The following is a 12,980-nucleotide window of genomic DNA, read 5'->3' on the forward strand; positions in this document are numbered from 1 at the left end:
AAAATGGTACTAACAGCTGCCTCGCTAGGCGCTCAGCATTAAGAGGTTTGTGTTAGGACTGGTCAGCCTGGTGTCAGGATAATGTGACTGGGTGGGACATCATGCTACATGTCTGCAGCATGATGCCCCAGTACTAGACATAACTATAAACTGCCACACTGCAGACATCGTAGCGATATGACTGAAAAATTGTTAAAGCTATGTTAAAAATCCTAATCACACACACACACACACACTCTTTCAGTTGGTCAGTTTGTCTGTCAGATTTACTTTCATATGCTTAGAGAATCATCACCTACATGTGACAGGCAAAAACCCACTATGCTCCTTTTCATGGACTTTCAGCCCTGGTTTGTGACAATGGTCAGTTGGTCAGTTGAGAGAGATCTTGATCCATTAACACATTAACCCCTAGTGAGGACTTTACAATGCAGGAGGTAGTAGCCTACTGCCGAGATCTTTAGCGTCATGGTCATGCATGATACACTAAAGTGGGCAGTATGTTATTGAAAGATGACCAGGGATTTGGTGTTTTCGAGTCTATTCAGAAATAGCTTTCAAAATGTGTTTCATACTCGATTTTCAGGCAAAATTGACAAAAAGCACCAGGGTTTAATGTGTTAAGGTATAAATGGCTTTCTGGCTGACCACCCAACAGAGGGGGTGGGGAACTGACCATAGGATTGTTTTTATTGTCCATCTCTGTTGATTGATTAGTCTGTCAGTCTTATGAGAGAGAGAGAGAGATATGGATAAGTTGAGGTAAAACTAAAATCATGATGGAGCAACCAACTCAGAGTATGAAAGAGGTCTTCAGCCATTTTAATATTTAAACATATCATTTTAGAACCATGTTATAGGTTAAAAAATAGGAACAAAGCATCAGTATGATAGTGACACCTGGCCAAATCATCTGCAGTACAGCCTTTATGCAGGATGTTGCACCTACCATATGTATCACAGGTTTAATGTAACACTAAAGAAATTGAGTAAAAAAGTTTACACATACCATTATAATGACTGGTGATGTTCTAGGTTCCTTGATTTAAGTTCAAGTTCAAGGTTTTGATCCATCCATTTTTCTCTCATACGACATTAATTTCCACAATGTGTTGTGCCTTATGGCAGGAGTGAGAGAGAAATAAAAGGAAAAGCAGAGCAGATTGCAATAAAATTTTGAAATATGTTTATTTCATTTTAGAAAACATCAGCAAGACAAACATTAAAATGTCCCTTTATGGGCTAATCAAATAATTGGAAAGATTATACTTCAGTATTGCAACTGTTTTTTGTTCTATCATTATTATTTCTTCAGAAAATTATTCTTCATTGATCTGGTGTCGTGTACTGACAGGAAAGACCTGAGAAACAGTCTAGCACTGATTTATTGTGAACAATTGTATGCCATGTAACAAATGATGATTAGACTATTCTGACACTTCAATAAAAGAGGGAAAGAATCAAGATTTTAAAATGTATTATGTCACATGCTTGTTACATGGCAGAACTAAGCAATTTACCTTACTGTAGGTAAAATTAAGAGTGCACATTATACAGTATACACTCAGGTAAATTATTTGATTTGATTTTTGGTGTCTGAAAGCATTGCAACAAACAAAAAGATATAGTATCCAGTTGGAGCAAAGTGTCTTGTCTTAATCTATGGATGAACTGAAATCATTTTCTTGTTGTTTCGAGTCCAGCACATTGACCACTGAGACACTATGGCTCCTTGCTAAGCAACTGGCATCATGTGACAGTGAAAATGAAACTGGTGCACAGTCAGAAACCTTGCATTTTATGACTTGAGTGAAAATACAGGGAAGCGACCAAGCTAAATCTCACAAATGAAGAATGAAATGAAATAAGGTAAATAATTAAATGTACATGGAACAGAACAACTTTTATAAGACTATTCAATATTAAATTATGAATGAGCAGCGTAATGCAGCTTATGATTAAAAACAGAATCATATATTTTGAAGAAGAAAATAAACTAACATTAACATCTATGATTCAAAACAAGCAACAGTCTAAAAGAATGTGTGGATGTTTCTCATATTTCATATTATTTTGATCTATTCTGCTGTATAATTAATGTTTGTTTTGGATAAAATAGTGTTCAAAGAAACATTTTTGTAGACACAGGCATAGGGCTGGTGACATAAACAAAAATCACATGCCCTGACTCCAGTTTCTATACGCCCAAAATTGCCCCATTTTAACATTATGTATCACACAACATTACTATTAATACACTTCAAACATGAATAGATAATAATAAAATCATATTAAGTTGATGTGTTTATTTCAATAGCAAAAAGTTTCATGTAAATTTGCAATGTTTTCTCCAAGTCCTCAGTTCAGCCATTGTCTAATTGCTATAAAAAATATCCATTTTTACTCAGTGGATCAACCATGTTTATGTTCATTAGCGTTTGAAGCATGGCTTGATTTATACAGTTTCTGTTTACACATTTGATATTGTTTATAGGTGGTGCTTAATATCTTTAGTGTTTTGTTACACTTGGGTAAGCATGAGAAGGGATAGGTGAGTTGTTATTGTTCATTAAACTTTACCTTGAAACGACTTGAACAACACTGTAGCAATTAAACAAAATTCTGAAAATCAAAACATTATATGTAAGTGATTTTGCAAATATTACTTTCAGTCTGTCCTTCCTTTTTGTCTCAATTCAGCCAAAGGCTCAAAACTCATCCTGACAACATTTGATCCCCTTATTACTTATAATATATGAAAAAGAATCCTGCATTTGGTCTACACTCTCCAGATTATAACAATAAAATAATCAGTTAACAGTTTGTCGTGTTTACACACTAGCCTTAATGCCATTACATGGCTGCTATCGCTGAAATGTTTCCAGTCCACACTAAACAAGTTCTGACTAGTTTTTGTACTGCCCATAAATATCAGAAATTATATTTTAGAGTTACATGTTGGGATACAGAATTTGAGTGTCAACCATTAGCAGCATTTGAACCTGTCTCTATGGATTTCGTCACATGCTTCACTTTGTATACAAAGTTTACTGCTTTTCATAGAAGTAGGGTTAGGGTAATGGGCACATCTGCAGATAAATGTTAATAATTTACTAGTCACTCAAGATTTTGAAAACAAATTCCACATATCATCAATGCGATTGTAGCTTTCTCAGATAAATTAGATTTTTCCAACAAGCCTGACAGACACCTCAGTTAGAATTCAGGAGGGGCCCCAGGCATTGGGCTATTGGATTTTTTGAACACTGGATAACATATCCAAGAACTCTACAGTAACTCCAAAACCTAAAAGAAAAATCATCATGGAAAAAAGTGTATTCCAAGAGAAGGAAAATATTCAAAGGATACTTTTTCTGTTTTAATAACTAAGAAATCTATCTTTAAACTGAAATTGTATTTAATTATAGTTAGGTTTAATTTTATTTTGAAAAATTAAACTGTGATGACCTCTTTATCTAGATTATTTTATTACTGAAATTTCATTGCATGAAAAAATGATTTCAGATGTAAAGAATTTTGACTGTTTCTGTCTGAAATTTTAGTTTAGTTATCTATTATTTTGGTGTAAGAATGTACTTTCGTTAACAACAATACTAGAAGGAAATATTATCCTTGCCTGATCATCTACTGTCAATGAGTTCCAAGTCTGCTATAGAGTACAAAACATAAAATCTTTTAATCATCAGGGAACAAAATTGATTATAATTGTATTTAACTGTATGCTTCTGAATAAGTTCCAGCTGCATAAGATAATGTAATAATCTTCTTTGCTACACGTCATACATATTTTTAAGATAATGTAATAATCTTCTTTGCTACATGTCATACATATTTTTCAGATAATGTAATAATTGTCTTTGCTACATGTCATACATATTTTTTAAGATAATGTAATAATCTTCTTTGCTACGTGTCATACATATTTTTAGTTTTGAGAGAAGAAGTATTGAAAGATGCTATTCACTTTTGTGTGAATTGTGCAGTTCCTGTGATGGTGTCCAAAAGTTAGATTAGAATGAACATGATTAATTGTCAAATCACGTTACATTTGTAACAATTAATTATACTAATTAAACAAACATGCAGTACAATTTGATTAATTGATCTTTGCATATTTCATATTCCGGACATGTTTGCAAATTTCTTCCGTGACAAAGTACAAACCATTAGAGATAAGCTTGACACCACAATTTCAGGTGACTTGTCATCACCATATAGTTGTGATACAGAATTTGAGCGGCAACCATTAGCAGCATTTAAACCTGTCTCTGTGGATTTTGTATGTACAATCCTGATGAAGAGTGCACTAAAGTCATGTGAACTTGATCCAATTCCAACATCACTGCTGCCTGAGTGCTTAGATCCAGTATTGCCTTCACTAGCTGATGTTATTAATACCTCTCTCTCATCCAGGGAATTCCCATCGTTTTTCAAAACTGCCATTGTAAAGCCTCAGCTGAAGAAACCAACACTTGACCATAATGATTTAAAGAACTACCGCCCAGTTTCTAATCTCCCATTCATATAAAAAATCTTAGAAAAGGTTGTTCTATCCCAGCTTGTATTTCATCTAAATTCAAACAGTCTTTTTAGCAATGTACAATCTGCATATCGCCCTTGCCACAATTCTAAAACTACTCTTCTAAAAGTAGTTAATGACATTCTATCTGTGTTGGATAGCGGAAAGATTACAGTCCTAACCCTCCTTGATTTGCCTGCAGCATTTGACACAATAGACCATGATATATTACTTCATCGTCTCCAGCATGTATTTGGCATTCATGATACAGCCTTACTGTGGTTCAAGTCCTACTTGGTCAACTTGCCACAGTACTAGAACTACTCTTCTAAAAGTAGTTAATGACATTCTCTCTGCATTGGACAGTGGAAAGATTACAGTCCTCACCCCCCTTGATTTGTCTGCAACATTTGACAGAATAGACCATGATATATTACTTCACCGTCTCCAGCATGTATTTGGCATTCATGATACTGTGGTTCAAGTCCTACTTGGTCAACAGGACACAAATTGTATCTGCAAATGGAATACACTCCAGCCCAATTGATCTATGTTGTGGTGTTCCACAGGGGTCTGTTCTTGGACCTGTTCTCTTCATTCTGTACAATCAGTCGCTCTCAAGTGTCATAGATCATCATCCATTGTCTCACCAATTGTACGCTGATGACACCCAAATAAACAAATCTAGCCACCCAACTGAAGTTGATGTTACCATCCAAGGTGTAGAGAGGTGCATTTCTGATATGAAATCATGGATGACATGTAACAAGCTGCAAATGAATGATGATAAAACTGAGGCCATTCTGATCACAACACAAAGACTTCCTCATTCACATCCTTTACCTCAAACAATAAATATCAGCAACACCAACATTATATTCACACAATCAGTACAAAACCTAGATGTTACTCTGGACAGTACTCTCATATTGCACCAACATGTCATGAACATATGCAAGGCTGCATATCTTGAGCTGAGATGCATCAGCTCAATTCGCAAATATTTTTCAGTTGATGCCACTAAAATACTTGTGTGTTCATTAGTACTTTCAAGACTGGTCTGTTGTAACTCAATTCTGTCTGGTTCATCTCAATATCTGCTCTAGAAACTTCAAAATGTTCAAAATATAGCTGCTCGAATCATACTTAGAGTACCACGATCAGAGCACACCTCCTCACTGCTCTGCACCCTACACTGGCTATCCATTTGATCCAGAATCAAACACAAAACTTGTTCTCTGTGCTATGTTTCACTGTCGGACTCTAGTCCAACATACCTATCTGACCTCACCCATGTGTACACACCAGCAAGATACTTACACTCTTCTTCTGACAATAGTATACTCATTATTCCCACCATGAAAACAAAGTCATATGGACAGCGTTCTTTTGCATACCAGGGCCTAGCAACGTGGAATGAATTTCCCACTGAACTTAGACACAAAGACACAGTGATCACATTCAAGAGGGCTCTCAAAACTCACTTGTTTTGACTGCAAGAACAAACTTAAAGACCTAATAATGTTTCCTACCTTAAATATTCTCAGTATGTTTTTTAATGTTTTCTAATTTCATGGTGTTTGTTTTTAAAATCATATCATTATATGTTTTTTATCTTATAGGTTTTGTCAAATGTTGTAAAACGCTTAGAGCTTCTGAAGATTAGGCGCTATACAAAGTCCTCATTATTATTATTATTATATAATGATGTCGATAAGTCCTAAAAATTACAAATGAATACAACATCGAATAGTTTATTTAATATTGTTTTGCTGTTTATACATGAGATTAAGCTTTAAAGATTTTAAATACTTCCCCTACACTTTTCCAAAATGACATTTTATTTTTTAATTATAGAAAGTAATAGTAACAGACTGGCTTGGTAGGACATATTGGGACATACAAACATGATGTTAGATCATGTACAAAATGATGTTAGAGCATGTACAAAATGATGTTAGAGCATGTACAAAAGGATGTTAGAGCATGTGCAAAATGATGTTAGATCATGTACAAAATGATGTTAGAGCATGTGCAAAATGATGTTAGAGCATGTACAAAATGATGTTAGAGCATTTACAAAATGATGTTAGAACATGTGCAAAATGATGTTAGATCATGTGCAAAATGATGTTAGAGCATGTGCAAAATGATGTTAGATCATGTCTCAAAATGATGTTAGAGCATGTGCAAAATGATGTTAGAGCATGTAAATTAAACATTTAAAGAATATGTGCAAAATGATGTTTGATCGTGTACAAAATGATGTTAGAGCATGTGCAAATTGATGTTTGATCATGTACAAAATGATAAAATAGATTAAATCATGATGTAAACCAATGATCCATGCATTGTTTTTTAATAATAAAAAGCTATTAAATAGTGGGTAGTTTTCACAATTCAAACAAATATATGCAGTATTCAAGCTCAATATTCTAGAAAATGACTGGGTTTATTCAAAATTATAGAATCATAACTAATCAAAATTATTTTGAAATAATATTCTGTCAGTATATGGATAACTGATGCAGTTGGAGACAACTAGAGAAAGAGACATGGGTAAAATAGAGTGCTGTTTTATCTTCCTAATACATGTATATTCTTTAAAGGTTTTATTTTTTTATATTGTCCTTATTTGCCTTTAAAGTATGTTGTCATTTGTGATTCTTATTTCCAATTTTCTAATTTGATTGTCAAATTTTATGTTTTTCCCCCTAGCTAAATTTATTATGTGATCTTGTTTACGAAAATGGTGAAAAAAAGCAGTTTGCACTGCTAAATGGTTCAACTAGAACATAGTCTGATACTGTTCAGAAAAAAATGAATTTATTTGGTTTAATCATTCTCTAGGATTGAAGTTATGTCTTCTTATTCTGAAATATATGATTTCATATTGCTTTGACCATATCGATCTAGAACATGTTTTCTCAAAACATTGATAAAAAATATAGAGTAATTATTAGTTTAGCTTAAGCAATCCCTAAGTAAATATCAATAATTGTATATAAATTCATTCTTGTAGGTTACGGCTTTGGATGTGAACCTAAGACAATGAATTTAGTGGAGATGGTACAAAAAGCATCTGAAAACATTATCATAAGAGCTATTCAACAACTAAAAGAAATGAGTAACTGGACACCTTCAACACTGGAGGCATCTCAAGCACTAATATCGGCTTTTGTTTCTGAAAGGAACAGTATATGTCACTTGTTGATAACAGAGGGGGTCACTCTGGATATGTCAGATATACCTGAAATAGTTCATAAAGCACAAGATGATGTCATCCTTAAAGTGATTCAACATTTGGAAAATATCGATCGATGGGAACCAGGGGATATGTGGTGTTCTGAGGCCTTCATTCTGGCTTGTGAAAACATGAAATATAGTACCTGCAACTTGTTGATTCAAGAAGGTGTTATTTTAGACATGTTTGTGTTTTGTGAAATAATTGAGAAAGCACCAGAGACTGTTATATTCAGTTTATTACAACACTTGAAAGACACAAATAAATGGATATCACAGTCTGATGAAGCATCGGAAGCTCTTCAGTTGGCCTTTATTAATGAGAAGAATAATGTTTGCGAGTCTCTAATCAAAGAGGGAGTTGAACTAGATCAGCGACATATTACCATTATTAGGACAGCATCGGGTACTGTGATCTACAGAGTGATTCAGCATTTGAAAGAGAAAAATCTTTGGAACTACTTGTGTTGGGATACAGTCAAGACATTACTATGGGCTTTTAAAAATGAAAAGTCTGATGTTTGTGAGATTCTTATCCAAGAGGGAGTACATCTAGAGATGTGCCTTCTTGATGACCTGTCAATAAGAGCCTCCACAAATGTTATTATTAAAGTGATTAAACATCTTATAGCCCAAAACCACTGGAATCCCCAGTCTTATGCAGCCTCAATGGTATTAGAAAGAGCATGTTCTAATGCACAGCACGACTTATGTGAATTTTTGATCTTAGAGGGAGTGAAAGTCAAATTGAGTTACCTGCCTGACATAGTAAAGAAAGCATCTACGAGCACTGTAACCAAAATAGCTGAACACTTGAAGAACAGAAATGAGTTATACTATGCATCCGAGATACTAAAATGGGCTTTTATTTTTGACAGAATGGATATTTGTAATCAATTACTACAGGTGGGAATAGTAATAAAAATGTGTCAGTTCCCGAAAGTGGCAGAGAAAGCACCACTGAATGTTATTATGAAAGTGATAGAATACTTGAAAGGCACAGGAAGATGGAATCCGCATTTGCAAACAGCAGTCGATGCACTAAGGCAAGCCTTCACTTGTGAGAAGAATAAGATTTGTAATCTGTTGATACAAGAGGGAATTGTACTAAAAATGCATGATTTCTATGAGCTAGTAAGGGAAGCGCCCATTAAACCTATTCTGAAGGTAGTGCAACATTTGAAAGAGAACATGAGATGGAGGACTGATGTCTTAGAACTTGATGCTCTTGATTTGTTTAAAGACCATAGGGGATTAGGGATTTCTCAGATGTTGCAAAGAGAGGGAATTCAGTCACAAGCCTGGTATCATAAATATAAAAGAAAGATTCCAAAAGCCAGTAGAATGATGGAAAATATCTTATTTCTCATGAATGTCAAATTGATAAACTGTCAACATTTAGATAGAGGAGAAGTGTATGAAATAAATCAACAAATACATTGCGGCTTCACACAGAAAGAAAAAGAGGTCTTGTTGATAATAGCAAGTCATGAGTCATTGCATTATAAAAATGAAGGAAAATAACTTGAAGGGGTGGAACAGAGGCCTCGGATCTATCACATAAAAGTGATATTCCAAAACCAATATTAGGACATAGTCACTTCATTCATTACGTAAAAGAGTGAGTATCTAAAGTCAAGAGATATCTGGACTCTGACATAAAACAGATAAAATAACTATTACAGCTGATAGAGAAAGGCATGTCTCAGCTGAAAGAAGAACTATCATGGCTGATAGAGAAAGGCATGTCCCAGCTGAAAGAAGAACTATAATGGCTGATAGAGAAACGCATGTCCCAGCTGAAAGAAGAACTATCATGGCTGATAGAGAAAGGCATGTCCCAGCTGAAAGAAGAACTATCATGGCTGATAGAGAAAGGCATGTCCCAACTGAAGGAGAAAATATCATGGCTGATAGAGAAAGGCATGTCCCAGCCAATGGAGAAACTATCATAGCTGATAGAGAAAGGCATATCCCAGCCGAAGGAGAAACTATCATGGCTGATAGAGAAAGGCATGTCCCAGCTGAAAGAAAAATTATCGTGGCTGATAGAGAAAGGCATGTCCCAGCTGAAAGGGAAACTATCATGGCTGATAGATATGTCCAAGCTAAACATGTAAATATTTATTTTTGGATATATTTTTTCCTTGGAATTCTTTTATTATTTTCAATCCAGATAGCATTTGATTTAAAAACATTGCACTGTAGACCTGATGCCAAGCAAAGTTGTATAAATCTGCATAGTTGTCTTCAATAAATTTTTGCTATAATAGGTTTTGACCTATGAGTCAGTCTGTGAGGTATAATGTATTGATCAATACAAACAGACATTTAAATAGAAATGCCAGAGTTTATAACATTTATTTTTTTACTCTACACTGTATATGACAGTAGTAATTCTGTGTAAGATGTACATATGGAAGACCACGTCATATTTTAGGAAACTGCAGGCATGGGAAAGAGTGCTGCCTAACATGCTTCCACTAGAGTTTTGGTACTGTTAAACCATACCTCAGAATCCTCTTTAGGCTAAGTACTGTGGTAATTGCTGGATTTAAAAGAAAGTGCTTTAAATGATATCAATAATACCCCAGTGAGGCAAAAACAAAACAATTTTGCTATATAAATAAGTGTGCCTGTCCCACACAATGAGGATTTAAGTGATGGAATGAAATTGGACTGTTGTGACTTTTACAGCCACAAAAATGAGTGAAATTAAACAGTTATTGCCTTGAATAGGAGCACCAGTTTCCAGATGTTCCAGCGTGAACAAATACAATCTACTATGACGTTCAAATTGTAGATTCCACAACTGTGAAACAGCATACATACAGGTTGAACCATCTTCAGTATGAATGTTTGAAAAAAGAACTTCAGTATTTGCTGGAGAGCTAATTCATAGAAACAAGTAAAAGTGACTGGAGTTTACCATTTATTGTTGTACTGAAACCAGATAATACATTTCACATGTGCACCAACTATATAAACGTGAATAGTGTGTTTCAAACAGATTCATTTCCATTGCCAAGAATCGTTGTTGTTGTTGTAGGGCTTAACACCATTTTTTAGTACAAGATAGGCTTTACATGGCAGCCAGTATAAATGGTAGAGGAAGAACTCAGGAAAACCCCGGAAAGAACCATCAAGTCATGAGAAGCTACTGGCAAGCGTTCTCATGTACCCACATTGGCCGAGCCCAAGACGCGAACTGCAATGGGGAGCACTTTAGACCACTCAGCCACTGAGGGCCCCACCAAGAATCATTGATTGAATTAATAAAATTGGAAATGCAAAATTTGTCACCAAGTTTGACCTTTTGAAAGGGCAAAGGAAAATTCGGCATCTGTAACTCAAGATAAATTTATCAATATAAAGTGATGCCATTTGGGATGTAAGCTTGCCTTGTACTTTCCAACGCTTAATAACCATGGTTACATCTAGTCTAAATAATTGGGGTCATTTTCATTGGTCCAAAAAATGTCAGGAGGCTTTCGATAAGTAAAAGGCTATACTTAAGATTGCACCAGTTCTTTCAGCTCTGAATTTCAGTCAATCATTAGAATGTCTGTTGATGCAGGTGATATTGGGGTTGGTGCAGTATTGATTCAGGAAGACAAAAATAGTGTAGATCAGATCATCAGGTGTCCTATTTTTCAAAGAAATTTAATAAGCACCAAAGAAATTATTCTACGATCAAGAAGGCTTTGATACTGGCTTTTCAACACTTTTAAGTGTATGTTAGTTCATCTCCTTTGGCGATTTGTATTTAGTGATCACAACTCCCTTACTTTCACTGGCAAGATGACAAACAAAAATCAGAGATTCTTAACATGGAGTTTCTTTCTGCAGAAATGAAAGATAATCTAATCACAGATGCACTTTCATGTGTATAGTGCTTCGTGTATATTTTGTAACTTTCATAAGACTTCTATTTGTGTAATTTTTTATCACATGTATATTGGAATAAAATGTAAAAGACAGCTTTAGTATACAAATCCTTCTTTTTATGGGGGAGGTGTTATGTATATTTAATTTGCATTGTTTGTTTTTTGTTATATGCTGTAATTGTACATTGGACTTGACCTTGTCAAAGATCAAGTTCATGTTGTTCCTGACCAATATCTTTATTTTGGTAAATACACAAAACATATATAATATTTTCTCTATGAGTGTGATATAAATATTAGGATCATTATCGATCGAAGTAAACACATTTGTTAGGGTCTGGGTCATGCTTATTGATCACACATAAAAATGCATCGCCTACATGTTGTTTACCACATTCTGTATTATAGTTTTAGTAACAATCTTCTAGAATGGAAGTGTCCATTTAGTAATAGTGTTTTTTATATTAAAAAAATTAGAAAATACTAATTGAAATGTAGGCCAAGTAGAGTGCTTTATAATCTTGTTTGTCTAAAAATTATTCATTCTTGCTGTAAGCTCATGAAGCAGAATCAGTCTTATTACTGTGTTCAGTATTTCTTTGGACTGGAACTATATTCATATTGTTATTTTCTGGAAATAAAAAGTGCTCAATAATACTTTTGGACATAGACATTAACTTGACTTATAGTGAATTCAGACAATGATTTCTTGGATTGCATTATTGTAATTCTTTAAAAGACTTGCCACATCACCATGCCACAGGCCACTACAGGCACATCAACACCTTCTGTACTGGATCCCTTTTTGAACACCACTGGAGTTTAACATGAACTTTATTAACTAGGATTGGTGATAAACACTTTGGACTATTTGGGATTTAATTCACATTACTGTAAGTTATTTTAAATTGTTTGTTGAATTTTACAAAACTTGTTGATTCTCACTCTTTTCTATTACTTCAATACCATAGAGTCATAATAATTCATTATATCATTTTCAAGTTTAGGTTTACATTTTATTGACCAAGATTTTCCCTCTATCCGGTCAAGAATTTTATTTTTAGACTTTAGCTAGCCTTATTTTTAATATAGTAACTAAAATACTTATAGTATAGTATCCTTGAGGGGATTTTATATTTTTGTTTTCATGTAAGAAATACGTATGTATGGTCCATATGCAATTGCTTTACTTTGGGCACGAGGAAAGTGCTTGTTTTCTGTTTGTTTGGTTGGTTGCTTGTTGGTTTTGAAAATATGTCTGCTTCAAATCACTTTTAGCTACATTATGGGTCATATTGTTACATGATCAT

General features: G+C 34.3%; 1 protein-coding gene across 3 annotated transcripts in view; it reads left to right on the top strand.

Annotated features, from left to right (window-relative positions):
• Positions 1-11,763, top strand: part of LOC149792580 (uncharacterized) — a 53,930-nt gene extending 42,167 nt beyond the window's left edge. For all 3 annotated transcript variants that reach the window (XM_089971205.1, XM_089971204.1, XM_089971206.1), the window contains one exon: positions 7,563-11,763. In XM_089971205.1, coding sequence (XP_089827331.1) covers positions 7,563-9,307 — 1,745 coding nt within the window. In that variant the 3' untranslated portion in view covers positions 9,308-11,763. The remainder of the gene's footprint in view (positions 1-7,562) is intronic.
• Positions 11,764-12,980: the final 1,217 nt, after the last annotated feature.

Source organism: Sinohyriopsis cumingii, chromosome 9 (assembly GCF_028554795.1).
Source record: "Sinohyriopsis cumingii isolate HCF-2022 chromosome 9, ASM2855479v2, whole genome shotgun sequence".
NCBI lineage: Eukaryota > Metazoa > Mollusca > Bivalvia > Unionida > Unionidae > Sinohyriopsis > Sinohyriopsis cumingii.